This window comes from Hemiscyllium ocellatum, chromosome 17, assembly GCF_020745735.1.
Source record: "Hemiscyllium ocellatum isolate sHemOce1 chromosome 17, sHemOce1.pat.X.cur, whole genome shotgun sequence".
NCBI lineage: Eukaryota > Metazoa > Chordata > Chondrichthyes > Orectolobiformes > Hemiscylliidae > Hemiscyllium > Hemiscyllium ocellatum.
The window spans coordinates 56,474,756-56,494,332 of NC_083417.1; the positions used below are offsets into that span (position 1 = coordinate 56,474,756).

At 42.0% G+C, this 19,577-nt stretch overlaps 1 protein-coding gene across 1 annotated transcript in view; it reads right to left on the minus strand.

The window, feature by feature from the left end:
- cpne2 (copine II) overlaps nucleotides 1-19,577 on the minus strand; it is a 261,372-nt gene that overhangs the window by 191,595 nt on the left and 50,200 nt on the right. The window contains exons 5-7 of the mRNA XM_060837772.1: nucleotides 19,392-19,463; nucleotides 15,309-15,392; nucleotides 346-435 (exon numbers count right to left, since the gene is read on the minus strand). Coding sequence (XP_060693755.1) covers nucleotides 346-435; nucleotides 15,309-15,392; nucleotides 19,392-19,463 — 246 coding nt within the window. The remainder of the gene's footprint in view (nucleotides 1-345; nucleotides 436-15,308; nucleotides 15,393-19,391; nucleotides 19,464-19,577) is intronic.

The window sequence follows — 19,577 nt, forward strand, 5'->3', positions numbered from 1 at the left end:
ACCATATCCTCCTATTGAGGGAGAAATATCTGCCATTAATCAGAGACAGGCTGCTGTCTGCTATTCCCAAAGATAGTGAATATCCTAACATTAAGCTGACTGTTGCGTGAGGAGTGCATGATGATTGATAGGCAAAAGGGAATGATCTACAGGAATACACACGGTCTGAGTAGAGGCATTGAAAAGCAGCATTGATTGGTGTGTTATAGATCTCTAATCAAAACAGTATCGTACATGTAGTCTCCTAGAATGCTTGTACCTTGGGTGTCCATATAATGTCCATAAAAAAGGTTGGAACTCAGGGATTGCTTTTAGAGCAGGTCATTCATTAGTGACCCAAATTACCTTTATAGTTTTTTCTACATCTCCATTACACAAGGACACTAATGGCATACTAAAAGGCTTCCAGACAGGATCAAGAGTATTCTTTATAACCTGCAAAAGAATTGAGAAAATAGTTAGCAACACCACTGGTAACAGCGCTCTAGGAACACTTAGACATTGGCCTCTGTTCAGTCGATTTACAATATCAAATGAGAAAACACGGACGAGCTAAATCAAATAACATTCAACAGTATCTTGATGCGTCACTGAATTTAGCCTGGGCGTAATAAAGCACTTTACTTGAAAAATGGCAGGGTTTTGTGTCTTGGCCTGTGCTAAACTAGTTTGCCCCTCAAGTTTCTATTCCTGCCCAGAATTCCCTTCTGGAATTGCACTGAGCTTGATAGCAACACTCCTAGGATTCCACAGCGAGCAACCATTGCCTTCATACTTCACACTGAAACAACCTTCATGAATAATGGTCAATTAGAGTGTCCAACATCTGTCAAATCAGCCAGTTACCAACTTCAGGACAGGGACGGAGGGGTAGGGACAAAGTCGGTGAAGGGATCAAATTTTGTGTTGGTAGCAACAAAGTTATGCTCACCTAAAAGGAAGAAGGAGAGCTATGTGGTGCAGCAGAAAGAACACTGTTCCTCTGTCGCTCAGTTTGGGATTTGCTTCCAGTCCAGAACATGACATTAATTATAAGTCTGTTTTGGGCCAGTTCAGTTTCCAGCAGACAAAGTAGCACTGTATTCTGACTGGAACATCCCACACTGCCACAAAAAAAGCAAAACTGGCCAAAGATTGTTGGAAATGGGAGGGTCACTTTGGTGCAGAGAGGAGAAAGCATTTTAAGTCACATCCTGAGTAGCCGTATACTGTATCGCACCCGGACATAATGAGGTTAGAAATTTATCCTGGGCAGAAATGCTAAACAGGTGATGGGCTGACGTCAGCACTCGTGGGTTCAGTGGAACTGAACAGGAGATGTGCAGTATAACAGTAGGACAATGAAATATTGCCCATTTATGCTAATGTAAATTTGTTTCTCATATCATCTGGGATTACTTAGATGTCAGAGAAAAACATTACAATCCTCTTCTTTGAAAGAATTGAGAATCAAATGCGTTTTTCAGCTCAATATTTATCTGATGGAAATGGAAACGAGCTAGGTTCAGAATATCTGGTGACTGTTCAAAGTTCTGTCAAAACTCTTGATTTTTTTTCCCTTGGTTTAAGGTGTGAGTCAGTCTGGGCAAACTGCTTCCACATTGCTGTTGCTGTCTTGGCCAGCGAGACTAATTTGGTTAATATTTCTCCTCAATGTGGAATATTCCATCTAAATGTTTTGGACGAGATCTTGCATAAATAAAACTGCAGACATGGAGGAGTCAAAACTTTTAGAGTCCACCATCTAGGTGCCAGTGAGCAGCTGTCCCCCGATCCCCCTTTCTTCATCAGTCGAACGTGTGGTTTAGTGATTGTTAAATTTTAAGATCAAATCTCACAATGCTGCCCTTTCTCCCCCTTCAGGACTGACATGAACTCAATGGGTCAAATGGCCTCCTTCTGTGTCATAATGGCTCTAGGCCATTGGTTTGAATGTGGCCTGTGTACATGCACCACCAGGAGGTACACTTAACTGAAATGTAAAGCAAATACCCATTGTAAAATGAAGGATGAAACTTTCCTCTGCTAGTGACGATCATGCACAAAATTATTTGGTCATCTCAATTTCTTGTGAGAGACAATACGTTATAATTCAAAACAGACAAAGGAAAGCATACTTAAAGGAACGGCTGGTGTGGGAACTTCGGCCACATACGATGGATGGAGGCTGCACTCTTGAGACAGAGGCAGTGAATGGACCTTTAACCCTGCATCGAACCCATGCTATTGAAAACAAACCAGACTCTGATTTCTCTCCACAGATGCTGCCAGACCTGCTGAGCTTTTCCAGCAATTTCTGGTTTTGTTTCTGATTTACAGCATCCATAGTTCTTTCGGTTTCCATTCTACCTGAAGCTAAATCATGGTTCACGTGAACCTGGAGCTCCAGAACTCAAAATAACTTTCTTGTTTTCACCCTCCAAAGCACAAACAGCCAACCCCTCCAGGTTAATGAAAGTAATTTAAATTTTAGCATTATCCATATAACATAGATCAGTTTTATTCGTCAATGTAAGGCCGGGAGAGGGAAGCTATGATGTATGCCAAGCAAGAAAGCGTCATCTGTTTATTGATCATTCTCCATTATAAATATGATTTTATATATTCATTTCAAATGATGGGGTGAAGCAATGAGTATAAAAATAAATCTGCAGCAAAACCAGAAGTGTCTCACTTGACCTTTATATCAGAGCCTGGGAGACAATGAAGTGATTCATATGCAATAAAATCTTTCCACACAAGCTGTGATTTTAAAAGACATTTGAGATCGCATGTGTCTGACGTGACACAAATTCTAACCAGGTACACTTGTAATTGTCACATTGAAAATATGCAACCATTCATTATTGCCTCCTCAACATGGGTTATTTGGCACCAGTGCATGATGCCTATTTTTGCCCTGGTTAACAGGGGTGTGAGAGTGTGTCTGCGTTTTTTTCCCCTGATGCTACGGATGAGCCACAAAATGACGAGTCTAATGCCTCGCTCAATAAAAGCTGGAGAAATTGTTTGAAGAAGCATGCCGCTCAGTGAGCACAGTCAGAAAGGTCTCAGTCAAGCCTCTGTAGTCTGGGGTATTGTTATCAGCTTCACCCTCCGACTCAAAGGAGAGGGTTTCAATTACATAAGATCAGCAAGTGGAGGCAGAATGTCCTGTGTACATGCACCACCAGGAGGTACACTTAACTGAAATGTAAAGCAAATACCCATTGTAAAATGTCAAGGAAAATCGGGTGTAACCATACCAAAACTTCCTTGCTATTTTATGCTCATCTGCGGAGCCCAATACCTGAATACATCTCAGCCGATTGCAATGGCTTTTCTAAAAACTAACCAGCCATACCCATAAACTCTTGCAATTGCACTGATTCAAAAACAAATGTTATGTAGGAAAACAAAAGAAAAATCTTGGAATTCCTCTCACAGTTTCAAGCTTTGAATGTATTTTTCTGGCATCAGTGCAAGTCTCATTGAAAATCAAGAAGCATCCATACATCGCTTGTGTTTAAACCACGCAGTATCTAATGAATGATAGTGTGATGGCTTGAAATTTTAATTTTTGCATTTAAAGAAGGAACCCATCATGTGCGATCCAGACACCCTCAGCTCTGATTGCTTCTGCCAACCTTTACAGTTTGATATGAGGTCAGCAGGAAAGTTAAGTGTGATTGGACATTGGTGCAATGGGTGTGTGCCATAGTATAATTCCACGATTATTTCCAACCCTGGAAACTCCTCACTCCCAATCATTATCTAATCAGCCCGCATGAAAAGTATTCACATCAGGAGACCTTATGATCAGGTTCAACTCCGACAGGTCCCCAGACTCGGTTACTGAGATCCACTCACACCATGGAGTGCAAAGATTACAACTGCCAAAGGAACTGAATCGTTATAACAGCCACAACCTTCAGGAGAGGAAGAGAGATGCTGGGAGAGGAGGTGGAGATGGAGTTTTCCAAGCTATAATTTTTTTCAGCCAAATAAAATCTTGAAGCTTTAAATGCTCATGTTGTAAATAAAGACACCTACACTTAATCGCTATTAAAACTGTGAAAATCAATGCAATTTTTTTAAGTTCTCAAAAAAGCTCATGCACATGAATATCTTGTGTATGTTTTGACTGACCTGTGCCTGTAGGAGTGTACAGATACGTTTCAGCGTTGAGGCTGGTGCTGGGAATTGTGTGGGTTAAGGATTTAGCAACTGGTGTTATACTTCTTCTGGGGATTCGAGAGATCGTGTGCCAGTGATGTCCTTATGTTCTTGGCAATTCGGTTGAAGTGGGCCACCTTTCACTGTCAATAGGTGCAAAGCTAGTGCAGCTGATGCTGAGTGAGCTTCCCAGAACAGAGCCCGGATAGTTTGACATTTCTTCAGTCCCAGGTAGAGATCAAAATAGGTCTTGTTCTGAGCGGAATATGTTCCACATGTGCTTCAGCTTATGGAAATGGGCAGGGAGTGCAAAACTGGCCTGAATACTGCAGCAAAGTGCTCAGTGATTGAGGGCTGGTTCCCAAGGACGGTATCACCAGTCATTATCCTTGTGATCTCCTTGCAAAGTGTAGAAGCAAGCAGTGTGCAATAATGTCCATAAGGTGGTGTTTCTCTGGCTATAGAGTTTACGTGGCATGAAGGGGAGAAATTTATGGAGTTGCGAGTGGAATATTGTATCTGTAATTAATGATATTGATGTCTAATCTCTGGATTTTTCTCCTTAAGCCTCTCTGATGACTTAGCACTCTTGTAAATTGATGCATAAAGCTTACTAGGCTTTTGGTTATCTGCCTTAATATCTCATAGATTGCCTACACTGTGGAAAGAGGCCATTTGGTCCATCGAGTCTACACTGACACTCCAATGAGCATCCCACCCTCTTCACCCTGTAACCTTCCATTTCCTATGGCTAACCCACCTAGCCTGCACATCCTGAGACATTACTGAACAATTTACTATGGCCAATCCACCTAACCTGCACCTGGAGGAAACCCACACAGACATTGGGAGAATGTGCAAACTCCACACAAACGGTCATCCGAGGCTGGAATTCAACCTGGTTCTATGAGACAGCAGTGATAACCACTGAGCCAGAATGCCACCTTTTGTGACTCAGTATCAAATTTTCTTTGCAGCACATGGAACGTTTTATTGCACAAAAGGCTCGATGCAGATACAGATTGTTGTTATTGCTGGCTGTGGCACTCATGATTACTGACATTTTACAGTCTCACCCTTTCGTGCACAATGCCCCAGCAGAGTAGCCAAGTAGAAGCCTCATCCAAGAGGCCAAGGCTAGGTGCAGCCGGATCTTCCGTCCACAGATGGACTTCTATAATCCACAGTGGATGGTAATCAAAATTCCTGACTCTGCATATGGAATCCTTGCCTTTATTTTTATGATTCACTCATAGTTGTTACTAGCTGTCCAGCATTTATTGCCCTTCTTTAGTTTCCCTTGAGAGGATGGTGGTTAACTACCTTCTTAAATCACTGTAGTCTATGTGTGATTGATAGACCCACGATGTCCTTCAAGGAACAGTGATATATTTCCAAGTCAGGATGGTGAGTGGCGTTCCCATGTACCTGCTGCCCGTGTCATTCTAGACGGAAGGTGTGTGGATTCAGAAGGTGTTGTCTACAGATCTTTGGTGAATTTCTGCAGTGCTTCTTGTAGATAGTACACATTGCTGCTACCTTAGAATGTCAGTGGTGGAGGGAGTGGATGTGATACCACTCAAACAGGCTGTGTTGTCCTGGATGGTGTCAGGATTTTTGAGCGTTGTTGGGGCTGCACTCATCCAGGCAAGTGGGGAATATTCCATCAGATTCCTGACTTGTGCCTTGTAGATGGAGGACAATCTTTGAGGAGACAGGAGGTGAGTTACCTGCTGCCGAATTCCTAGCCTCTGACCTGCTCTTGTAGACATTACATTTACACAGCAAGTTCTTATGTTGGAAATCATTCAGACAAAAACAATATCCTGCAAATGCTGGAAATATGAAACCAACACAGAAAGTGCTGGAGAAACTCAGTGGGTCTAGCAGTATCTGTGGGGAAAGAAAAACAGTCAGCATTTCAATTGTATCACTCATCTTCAGAACTGGTGGGTTCCAAAGAAGAGGCATATCAGATTTCTGTTTCTCTCTTTACTTAAACTGCTGGGTCTGCTGAGCTTCTCTCGCACTTTCTGACTTTATTCATGGGAAATCACTTTTCCTACTAAAGGGTTTATTCTTTGAATGGAATCTGACTCACCATTACTTACATTCTTATTTTAGTTTGATTGCCATAATGGGCTCATAGAATCTTAGTTTAGTTATTTCAGTGAGTAAGTGAGATGTTGCGTGTTCATCCCCATCAGGAAATCCATAACATGTCCTCTGTACATCAGAAGGAGTATACCCAAAGGAACATGTGGCTCTCCATTGACATTTTATGGCATTACCCCTAATGTACAAATTACGGCTCGTTAATTCAAACATTCATAGACCTTGAGCTAGTAACAGTTTCTTCAACCACTTCAAAGGTTAACCATTACAGTGTCTGGAGGACTATAGGACAGCAGCTAACTGATATCTTCGTGAACCATCTACTGTCAATTAAAACCAAAAATAAATTCCAAGGAGAAGCATTGTAAAGGTTGCAATTTACGTGGAACTTGCTAATGACAGACAGGATGGTGATTTGGGCAGAAGCTTGGCAGATAGCATCTAATACTGAAAGTGTCCGGTGATGCTCTGTGGAAAGATAGATCCGGAAAGACAGTATAGATAAGCAGAGGCATTTTGGTGTCCACACATAGAAAGTTTTGAAGATGACAGGGCAAGTTTATAAGGTGGCTATAAAGAAATAGATCAGTTATTTGGGCTAATAATTACAGAGTTGATATAAAAGCGGACCGATTACATTATTGTACTGTACATTAGTGAAATCATTTGCGGGTCCTCAGGTGAAGTATTGCCAACAATTTTAGGCAGTACACTTCAAGAAAGAAGTAAAGGCTTTGGAAAAGATACAAAGAAGGCTTACTGGGACATGGACCTGAAACGAGAGCTTTTGCTGATGAAGAGAATCTGAAGGAATTAGGATGATTTGCCTTGGGCTAGAGAAAGTTAAGGGCCAAATGAGCGACCGATGAAAGATTCTGAAGTTGATGGAGGAAATTCTGAAAGTTGATGGAGGAAATTACTTGTTATGAGAAGTGCATCAATATCTAGAAGTCATTGATACAAAACAATTGACAAAAGATACAGAGGGCTTGTACAGAGTCTGACTTTAACCTAAAACTGTGATAGAAGCCAATTCTATAAATAGTTTTAAAGATGAGTTGGACCGACAAGAGGATAAGGAATGTACAGGGTTACAAACAAAAAGCATGGAATGTGGGATTAAATGTGACTCCTCTTTTCAAGTATATAATAAAACAAAGAACTGCGGATGCTGGAGATCTGAAACGAAAACAGATTAATTGCTGGAGAAACTCTGCAGGTCAGGGAACATCTTTGGGAAGAAAGCAGAACTGATGAAGAGTCAGTGGACTCGAAACATACTCTGCTTTCTCCACACAGATACTGCCAGACCTGCTGCGTTTCTCCAGCAATTTCTAGTCTGCTCGAGGCTCAGTGAAAGCATGAAGGGCCTGAGTAGCCTGTTTGCAATACTGCAAGATACTTTGATATGATGAAATGAGGTGAAAAAATCCACAACCACTGGAGCCTAACAGGTACATTTGCACCAAACATCAAGAAAGAAGTATGTTCTTTTGAAACAGTAGTAACATCCCCCAATTTTGCTCTCACTTCCAGTTGCAAATTTATGATCATTTCTGCAGATGGCCCATGCTCTCCGTGATCTCTGCTATTTCGAATGAGTAACTGGACCTTGCTTAATGAATAGCCTTTATTTGCAGATCTTTTAGTCAGTGGGGTGCTGCTGAATAAATATTAATTTGGTAATTTAAAATGATTTCCTAGTGTGATTTCACATCTGCAAAACTAGAACTCGGGAGGAAATGACTGTGCATTACACAACACAAACACTAAAGCCATTTCCTTTCCAACACTGAAGACGGAAAGCTGCTTATTTAAACAAATAAATGTTGCCATCCTTTTCTCCCTCTCCGTCTCGTACACACACAGTTGGCTGTTTGACTTATTGGGGTCAGGTTATATAAGAGAGATGATAGGGGGTGCAGTAAAAGAGCAGGGAGAGACTGGGAGAAAAACAGGAAGGCAACAAGGCAGAGATGAATGGGCAAGGATTCAGAGTGAGATAAACAGACAGAGGCAGGTTTGAGCTGTATGTGTATTATTGTCAAATGAATTCTGAATTGGTCAGCTGCAGGTACAAATTGGAAGCTGAGCGGTATAATAGAAAATTATTACAGAGATATGGGTTAGACTAGGTCAGAGTTGGGTCACAAACATTGCTTGGTTACAAAACAGTCAGAACAGAATCAGCAGGAAACAAAATATATGTATTATTCAAAGAACTATTTTAATGCTGCAACACAATGATGATACAGAGAACAAAGTTAAAAATCGCACAACACCAAGTTATAGTCCAACTTTGTACACCCCAGTCCAACACCGGTATCTCCAAATCATGACACAGAATACATTGCAAATGTTAAGTGTGATTGCTCATATTCAAACTGTATGAAAGGGACTGTATTCCACAACCACCTGATGAAGGAGCAGCGCTCCGAAAGCTAGTGCTTCCAAATAAACCTGCGGGACTATAACCTGGTGTTCTGTGATTTTTAACTGTATTGTTAATAGGACTTGATTACAAAATAACTACAAATTGAAATGGGATGAGGAGGTATGTAGACAAATATATGAAACAGTAGGTCTAAAGTAAAAGCTTTAAATATACAGTAACAGACTAGGGTAAACATAGTGAATGTTGTCTTTAAAATGTGCCCAGCACTGCTTTCTAGATCAGTGATTTTTTTTTGTTTTAATCATAGAATTCTTACAATATAGATTAAGACCATTCAGCCCATTGAGTCTGCACCAATTGTCCAAAGAGCATCCCACCCTATTTCTGGAATTATGCATTTACTATGGCCAATCCACCTCACCTGCACACCTCTGGATTATTAGAGGAAATGGGAATACCCATTGAAACCCATGCAGACACAGGGAGAATGGGCAAACTCCATATAAACAGTCACCTGAGGCAGGAATTGAATCCAGTCCCTGGCACTGTAAAGCAGCAGTACTAACCAATGTGCCACCACACCACTTTCAGACATGTTATGATACACCCCGGAACAGGAGGAACTTGAAACTTGATCTTCTGGCTCAGGAGGTAGGGTCACTACCACTGCACCACAACAGCCTCACATGAGTGCAACTTTCAAAAATCAGAAACAGATGGAAATACTCCACAGGTAAGGCAGCACCTAGAAAGCCAGCTCCACATACAAATACCGAGGATTGCAATGCCAGCACTTCCAGAGGTTAGTCATGGCCCAAATCCACCTCAACCTCTCAGCCTGCCTCAGTCCCTTACAATTTGCCAACTGGCATAGATGCGGAAGCCATCCACGGCAGAAGCCATCTCGCTAGTCTGACACACATCCCTGGAACATCTGGACAATACCTACACCTGGCTTCTACTTATCAACTACAGCTCTGCCTTCAACACTATCGTCCCAACCAAACTGATATCCAAAGTCTGAGTCTTAGGTCTCAGCTCCACCCTCTGCAACTGGATTCTCAACTTCCTGACTCACAGAATGCAATCAGTGAGAATAGGTAACAGCGTCTCCTGCATGACAATCCTCTATACTGGTGCCCCACAAAGATGTGTACTCAGCCCCTTACTCTATTCCCTGTAAACTAATGACTGTGGGGCTAAACTTCATCCAAATTCCATCAACACGTTCACTGACAACACCACCCACGTAGGCGTCATATCAAGCAATGATGATTCCCAGGCGGAAGATGAGGCGCTCTTCCTCCAACCGTCGTGTTGTTATGTTCTGGCGATGGAGGAGTCCAAGGACCTGCATGTCTTTGGTGGAGTGGGAGAGAGAGTTAAAGTGTTGAGCCATGGGGTGGTTGGGTTGATTGGTCCGGGCGTCCCAGAGGTGTTCCCTGAAGCGTTCCGCAAGACGGAATACAGGAAGCAGTTGAAATGCTTGGTAGGGTAAGGTAAAGATCAGACTGTCTCCCTCAATGTCAGCAAAACTGAAGAGCTGATCATTGACTTCAGGAAGCAGGGAGGAGGGTACGCTCCTATCTATATCATTGGAGCTGAGGTGGAGATGGTCGAGAATATCAAGTTCCTGGAGTGACAATCACCACCAATCCATCTTCGATCACCTAAGGCAGCATAACAATGTTTCTTCTTCTTCAGGAGGCTAAGCCAATTTGGCATTCCCATAAGGACCCTCACCAACTTTTACACATGCACCATAGAAACCATTCTATCTGGACGCAACATTGTTTGGTACAACAACTGTTCTGCCCAGGACTGTAAGAAACTGCAGAGAATTGTGAACACAGCTCAGGCTATCACTCAAGCTAACCCTCCATCCACTGACTCCATCTGCACTTCTTACTGCTGTGGAAAAGGCATCCAACATCAAAGATCCCTCTCACCCCAGTTACAGTTTCTTCCAACCTCCTCCATCAGGTAGAAGACACAGAAGCTTGAACACATGTAGCAACAGGTTCAGGAACACCTTCTTCCCGCTGTTTTGGATTTCTGAATGGGACTCTCAAATTTGAGGTCTAACTATCTTGTCTATTGTGCACCTTATCTGCAGCCTTAACTTTGTATTCCTCGCTCTGTTCAATCACCCTGTGATCCTTTCGTAGAGTATGCTCTGCCTGTGCTCCAGGCAAAACATAATTTTTCACTGTATCTGGGTGAACCTGACAATAATAAATCAAATCAAAACTTTTAACTTCAAAATGTAGGCGACCTGCACATTGGCAAACCCAGCAGAGAAACCTGGCAGAAACTTCTAACCTGTTGACTGTAGTTTCCATATTAATGGTATGAAAATGCTATTGTGTTAACATATTAATAAATGATCAAGATAAATAACTGTAATTGTAAAAGAATTGAAACAGCTCCTTTGTGGAATTAAGACATTTTCCAACGTGGATGTCTGGCGCAAATAATAAAATGGCTTTTATACATTCAACTCTCTGACTTCTTAGACAAAACTTGAATTCTCTTGACAAACCTTTGATGCATTTAGTTAGAAATAAACTTTAACAGCAATAAAGGTTAGCCCAACATTCAAAGTGGTGAATTCATGCAACTGGATTATGTTGGATTACTTAACTGATAACCACAACTCACAATACTCTACCCAGATCAGTCCTGAAAGCTCCCAACTGCTCCAACATTCACCCATTAGGGAAACTGAGTCCCCGATATTCACTGGTCTTTGAATAAGAACATTCTTGTCAATTTTCCTCCTCAAGCAAAAAAGTTCAAATTCTAAGATGGTGCTTCGATTATTTCCTCCCACAGTCCAAGATATGCAGGTTAGGTGGGTTGGCCATGCCAAATTGCCCCATAAGGATGTGCAGGCTTAGTGGATTAGGCATAGGAAATACAAGATTGTGCAGTAGGGAGTAGGTCTAGGTAGGATGTTCTTTGGAGGGTGAACACGATGAGTCAAATGGCCTGCTTCCACACTGTAGGGATTCTATAATGCTCCCAGGACACATTTAAGAGGCGAATATTGTCTGTTGGGACTGACAGAAGTATATATGAGTGTGCATACAAATTGCAAAAACTCATGAACTGTCAATCTCATTGGAATTGGCAAAAATAACTAGAAAAGCTGTCAAAAGGAACTGTAAAAAAATGTTCTGGTGTTTTAAAACACCTGCCCTTCAAAATAAATGTTGGGAGTATTCCAGAAATCTGAAGAATCGATACTGTATGATTGGTTTCACAACCTTCTGTTATCACGTTAGGATGTCTGCCATTTCAGTTTTATGGACAACTCAGCATGGTTAGAGACTCTATGAAGTGCAACAATGAATTTCAAAGGTTGCAATGTTACAAATTATGCACCTGAATGGAATGTTTGTAGCTATGAAAGATTATATTGTTGAAGGAAATAAAATTATGAATATTTTATTTAATGGAAGTTTTCTTTTAACATAGTGAACACTAGTGAACTTTATTTCCTTTCTGTATAGATTCTGAGGTCTGTCCATGGTGAATAGTAGGTGTGTTGGCAGAGACAAACAGTGGTAGGTGATATTCATGGGCTGACATGAGTGGGCATAAGACTATAAAGAGTCATTGTGTGGTGGGCAGGGGTCATGCAGGATATAATAGGATTATGGGTGGTGGGCAGAGGAACATAGGTGATATAAAAGGCCATTAGGGTGGGAAGGGTGACATACGCTGGCATGGAGTTCATGAATCATTATGGATACAGGGCCACAGATTGGCAAGGACAAAATGAGGCACCACAGGGTCGTGGAAGCGCATACATGGCGAGACTTGGTATGAATCGACTGTGGTTATGCAGACAGTTGTGGGGCTGTGAGGAATAGGGCTGGAGAGTTCTTTTGTTTTATAGTTTGACAAAAAAAATCAACACACTGTTGAAGCATCATGGGAGACACCATCCAGCCAACCTGTCTCCACACCTAGCGACTTGTTCAGGGGTTGTCTGATCTGACTCCCAGGAGCTTCGCCATCCAAGAATGAAAATCCCAACTTCTGGACCACTTTCCACTGACGCATGTTTGTGGAGCTGGGAACTGTCCCAATTTGGAACTTCTATCACTCATTGAGCGTCAACACATTACACGCAGTTGACCATTCTATCCTGAATAAATCCTCAGGAATATCTTCATCACTGTTAAGTTCCTATCTATGGAGGTTGCTGATCGTGTAACAGAATCTGTGGTTTTAAGATGCGTATTCATTATTAGGCCAGACCCCACTTGAAAATTAAACTGAATCTTCAGATTTAAGTTGGTTGATAGCCCTTTGATACATCTTTTTCTCACTTTGTTCTTATGCAGTACAATGGAATCTCACATGACAGTGGAATGTATGGAGTAAGGATACAGACTATTATGTGATGGAGATCCTCACAGTACATGCAACCAGCCCATTGTCTTCACCATGGCCACCCTTACACAGTCACTGATACTCACACAAAAACCATGCTGACACCATTCAGTCAATACGTAAACCTGAGAGGCACAGGTTATAGCATTGGTGTGTTGCTCAGGCTCAGTTAAGACACTAAGTCAAACTCAAAGTGGAGTCTTGGATGATACAGCTACCAGCAGCAACCTGTAGTCAGTGCAGCTTTACTGCAGTTAGTGACCCAGGAGGTTTGTCAAACTTTAGACAGGCACTCACTGAATGTCTTGCTTTTAACAGAGGAAGGATAGTGATACATGCATTGGGTCAGTGTGCACATAATTCCAAGATAATTCAATGAAGTGTAAACACTTATCATAATGAATGGACTGTGGGCTGTCCACATATAGGAGAAGCTATTTGGGCAAACAGTTTCTGCAAGCCTTCCTGCTCTGGGTTCTTTTAGTTCCCCTGTTCATTATAATTTCCATTAGATCACTCAACTGAGGAATCTGTTAATAATTCTTTGTGAAGCAGTTTAATTTATTGAGTATTGGGTAGATTTACATATTGCTACAGTATTTTGTTCCTACTTGACAAATGAGCTCGATACCATTAACGGAACATCCATTGCCTCAGGTTTCTTTTTCTATGTTGGTCTTTGCTTCAAAAAATTAACTAGAGGATTTATTTATCAAAACTCTTGCCTGTTAAGTTCATGTTTTGATTTGGGAAATAGTGGATTTAGCAATAGGGCTAGGGTTACAATATTGTTATTGATCAGAGTGACTTGAAGCTAAAGAAGAAGGACAAAGCTCAAACCAAACTTATTCAAGAGCACAGTAGCTTCCAACCATTGACTAATCTACTGACATACAAAGCTTTAACTTATACATGTAGAATGGTAAAGTTCCTAAAGGTTACCAATAACTATTGATCTGAACTAGGGAGATGTCAGAGTCCACAAGAAATAGCGTGAAGCAGATGGAACTAAAATTCCACCATAAATGGGCACAAATAAAGGTAGAATATACATCCATATATAGTAAGACAGGAGAAATTTCACCACGGAGTTTCTGAAATTTCAAAAGAGCTAGAATATCTCATGATGCTGCAATAAATTTAATCCAAACATTTAACCCAAAATATAAAATCTCTGAAAGTATTCTTGAAGAATTATTGAAAAGTCCCTGCCTGTGAGCCTGCAGCAGATCCTTGCAGGAAATCACAGGAGACTCAGAGATACAGAAAGGGAGCCAATAATGTTTCACTGTTAATTCCTGCACAGGCTGCAGTCTCTCTCTGTGGCAAGCTGCTCAACAATTTCATCGACTCTCCGTGATTGCAGGATTGTCAGGCTGATTGAGAAGCAGCTCCGTACATTAACTACACAAAAAGGATAACGACATGGCTTCCTGTGAATATTGGATTTTTTGTTCTGAAGGGAAGCTGACTAGATAACTCGAGAAATGAAAGATACAATGCAAGTCTCACCACTGGACCACAAGTAGCATTAGGACTTGAGCAAGGTGCATTGATCATTCAGTTCATCATGCTCTGTATCTTTTTTTTTAAGTTTCTAGATTTCTGTACACGAGTTAAGTGGCTGTGGCACTAACAACGGTCAGCAAATCCCAGATGCAACTATTGACACAGGATGAAGAATGATGAATGCTGGGAAATTAATGATGGTGAGCTCAAAATCAGCAGATGCAGCTTCTCCTTCTCATTTTAATTTATATTAACATTCACAACAGCTTGAATCCTTTGGCCCACAAGATATAAATGAAGAGAAACATGACAAGTATCCATGTTGCTGATGCTGAACTGAACCATTCAAATTCAGCTTTTAATAGAAAGAAGGGGCTTAATTGTCATAGACTCATACAGCCATACAAGATGGAAATAGACGCTTTGGTCCAACAGTACATACCGACCATGTTCCCAAACTAAACTGGACCCACCTAAATACGCTTGAACCATATCCCTCCAAACCTCTCTGATTCATGAGCTTATCCAAATATCCATTAAACGTTGTGTGTCATACAGTTATAGAGATGTACAGCATGGAAACACACCCTTTGGTCCAACAAAAATGGTAAACTTAATACCTTGCAGTGCTTTGATACGGCGTAGATAGAGGGGGTTTCATGGGGAAACATTTTGCTCTACGTTCTCACCACACTAAAAGCAGATGATTCAGTTCAACAAGTAAAACTACCTCTGTTCGATGTACCAGCATCCATTTTCCATCTTCCTCTTGTTTATAGAATTCCAAATAGGGATCGGATTTCCCAAAAAGATCCTGTAAGAAAATTAATGCCTATTTAAATAGGGCAATATTCAAATTATTCTTGGAAGGATGCCACTTTTGGATTCGTGGATAGCTCAATGCTAAAGACAGACATCTTTCTGTCAGATGAGTTACTGCAGATTAAAAGGCCCCGGTAATACAAGGAGGATTCCTAACTCATATACACACAGCACTGACAGAGCAGCAGCTAACACTCACTAACATTCTTGAATCCTGGTGCTACGTCTGTGAGCAACTTAAGAAATGGTTTGGCCTTGAAAGAAAATCAGACTACTCCATATTTAACCCGAGTAAATGGCATCCTTTTGCTGTCGCTACTGTTAGCCAGTCACTTCCAGCCTGTTGAAGGTTGGGACATATGCATGCAAACTATAAGGCTGCACTCCTGATGTGGAGCTCTCTGAAGAGAGAGGTGGATGTGGTGCAGATGCAGAGCTAAGGGCACAAACACATCTTTGATTGCTGCCTCAGCCATGCCAGTATGCCTCATTGCTCAGTGGTCTGCACAAGCTCCAAAACATTGTGCACCCCATCGCTCCCAGCTGCAGCCTGAAACTCCCAAGTAGTCCGGCAGATTGAAATTAGTATCCGCATGAGTATGAGCAATTTCAGCACGGGTTGCATATATAAAGCAAAGGCACACTTTGTAAATAAAACCACACAAACCATTTATGCTTGGGTCTGGGGAGGGAGTCATGGAGAAAGTGGGATCTCTCCACCTGGTGTCTGGTGTCACCCCCTCCAAGGAAGTGATAACATGAGAGCAGTTTATACAGCTAACAATTCTGACAGATAGTGGAGTCCAAACAAAAAACTAGACAGTGATTATAGACTGGCTCCTGTTTAAGTGGGTAAAAACAATGACTGCAGATGCTGGAAACCAGAGTCTAGATTAGAGTGGTGCTGGAAAAGCTCAGCAGGTCAGGCAGCATCTGAGGAGCAGGAAAATCGACGTTTTGGGCAAAAGCCCTTCATCAGGATGCTGCTTGAACCGCTGTGCTTTTCCAGCACCACTCTAATCTAGACTCCAGTTTAAGTGGGTATGGTAACTGTTTTGTTCTCGGAGAGTGGGAATTCATTTTTGAGCAATATGAGGCCCTTTAGAGAGCAAAGATAATCCACCTAATGAAACAAATATAACTATGGCAGGGCAAGTGGCAATACACTGGGAAGGGCCCTGCTAAAGGACATTAAGGTGTTCACTATCCTGTGTCTGAGGGACAAGGTTCATCACTGGAACATGCTCCATCTGAATAACCAGATTGCTCTCCTCAAATATAATCTGCCAAGTGCCTCGTTCCCATGAGGTCTGATTTTCAGCCACATCTTCAGCTAAGTGCTTGCATGGGCGGATGAACAACAATAATTATTGTAATCCAAATGCTTGCAATTGTACAGTCTTGATAAGGACCTCACAAAGACACAACTGAAGGAAGAAGGAAAATAATGTCAGTTAGTAATGTTTCAACTGTCAGGACTCCCGATGCCCACCCCTCCACTCTGCCAGCCCCTCTGAACCCTGTAGGAAGTCGGACTGAAGAGGGTGAATCTGCATTTGGTTAGGGCCAGCTCAGCATATGCTAAAATCATTACCACTTGATCATTTTCTAAGACCTTGATTAATAGGGGAATCAAGGGTGAGAGGGAAAGGACAGGAAAGTGGATGTGAGGAATGTCAGATCAGCCATGATCCTACTGTGGTACAAACACACCCAGGGTCTAGAATCTGGACTCTACACAGTGTTAAAGCAGGGTCACATAATACGTGGTGCTTGCAGATGTCCTTCCATTTACTGTCTGGGTCTCTACAAAATATTGTTGCTCTTTAAAGGGTCTCTATTTGCTCAAAAATGAATTCCCACCCACAAAGAACAAAACAGATACCCCACCCACTGCATGTGAGGTGGCAGCTATTTCCTGTTCAGTTGCACACTTGTTATTTAGAGACTGACAGAAGGAAACAGCGATCACTCCTCTCTCTCTCTCTCTCTCTCAGGCCCAGCTTCTTAACTTTCGTGAACCCCCAAATATATATATCCCTTCGTGGTAGCTCTCCCATCAGACCCATTGGTGCTGAACTTCCCAGATTCCCACCCATCCCATCCATCAAACTCTTTTACTCACTCCCCCCCAGCCCAGACATATTGAGTCAACCTGTTGGATCCAGGAGTGCACTGGCCTTGCCGTGGGCGCCAGGGTGTCACTGACTGTCAATGATGTCTCCACCACATACACTCCTACCCTACTCCTTTCCTTTTCATGATTTATAAATCTTCCCTCACTTCCAGACTGAGTTGCCTCCATTCCCAATTCTTATCCCGTCTGCACCCCAGCATGCTGCTTCCAACCTCCACAAACAGTCTCCCCAGGGCAAGCAAGCAGCTTGAGATGCAGTCTGGTCTAGTCTGTGGGCTGGGTGTCCTCCTTTATAGGCACACTGTCCTTGTAGCAGCTTTGCAATGAAAGTTGCTGGTTCACTCCAAATTGCAGCATTGAAATACAGAGCCATCTTGTAAATAGCTCAGAGATTGATCAACAGGGTGATGCCAAAGCCTGTGAGGGGGGGTTTGTGTGCGGTGACTTCCCATAGAGCCTGACCTGAGATCTTGGTATCAGGTGTCCACAAATGACCCAGAACAAGACTATCAGGAATAGGAATAGGAGTAGGCTGTTTGGCCCTTCGAGCCATTCAGTAGGATCATGGCTGATCCAACGTTCCTTAAATCCACTTTCCTGACCTTTCCCTGTAACCCTTGATTCCCCTATTGATCAAAATCTTAGATAATGATCAGGAGATAATGATCTTAGCCTCAAAGATACACAAGAAATCTGGCCCCATAGCTCTCTGTGGCAAGGAAATCCAAAGAATCGCTACCTTCTGGGAGGTGAAATTCCTCATTATCTCAGTCTTAACTTGATGCCTCTTTATTCTGAGAATATGCATCTGGTTCTAGATTCTCTCTCATGTCTCAGCATTCACCCTGTCCAGCCCCTTAAGAATCCTCTATGTTTCAATAAGATCACCTCTCATTCTTCTAAACTCCAGTGAGTAGAATCCCAACCTGTTTAGGCTTTGTCCTCAAGATAATCCCTCCATACCAGGGATCATCTGAGTGAACTGTCTCTGAACTGCCTCCAATCAAATAAGATCTTTCATTAAATATGGGGATGAAAACTGGTCATAGTACACCATGTGTAGCCTCATCAGCCCCTTGTACAGTAAGGCTTCCCTACTCTTATACTCTAACCCCTTTGGAATAAGGTCCAACCTGCCATTCCCCTTCCTGATTACCTGCAGCACTTGTGGGCTAGCTTGCTAAGTTTCATGCACAAGAACCTCGCAAGTACCTACAATGTTTTGCCTGCTTACTTAACCTATCAATATCTCTCCGTAAACTGTCAGTATCCATCTCACAATCTGCCTTTCCAGCTAATTTTGGGTCATCTGCAAATTTGGCTCCAGTACATTCGCTTTCTTCCTCCAAGTCTTTGGTATATATTGTGCACAGTTACACTGAACTCTGTGGAACTCCACTGATCAAGGTTCCCCTTATCCCCAGTCACTATTCCCTGTCCATCTGCCATTGTATTATCCACGCTAACATGCTGCCTCCAACACTGAAGGCTCCAATCTCATAATTTAACCTGTGACTCATTCTGCAGTGTTTTCCTGAGAAATTATGTAACAGTAATTGCTGTTTAAAAGGAACTCATCTGGTTTTTAAAATATAGTCATCTGTCCATGCAGTAGTTACCACAGGTGTGTAGGGAGCACATAATATCACAGGAGCTATTAAAATCTAAAGAGAGCTAAGTATCACTTTGGGAAGCAAGGAATTCATCGCACTTGCTAGTAATTAAGACTGAACTGTTGTCTGAGTTTCACTAATATGCTCTCTTGGAGCATCTTTACTTGATAGTGAGTATAGCAATGGAGTGATCGCAGTCCTTTCTATGTTTCCGTAGACCGTATTAGAGACAGAAGCCTACCTTCTTGTCCAGCTTTCTTCCAGCCATGCTGAGGGTGATTACTCTATTATCGGAGATTTCTTGGGCACTTATCTGTAAAGGCAGGTGAAGATGCATCAACATGTCATTTGGTAAATGTTTTCGATCTGTCGTTATGAATATGTCTCCTATACACTAGGTAGGTGACTTTAGAATTTGCAGCAACAC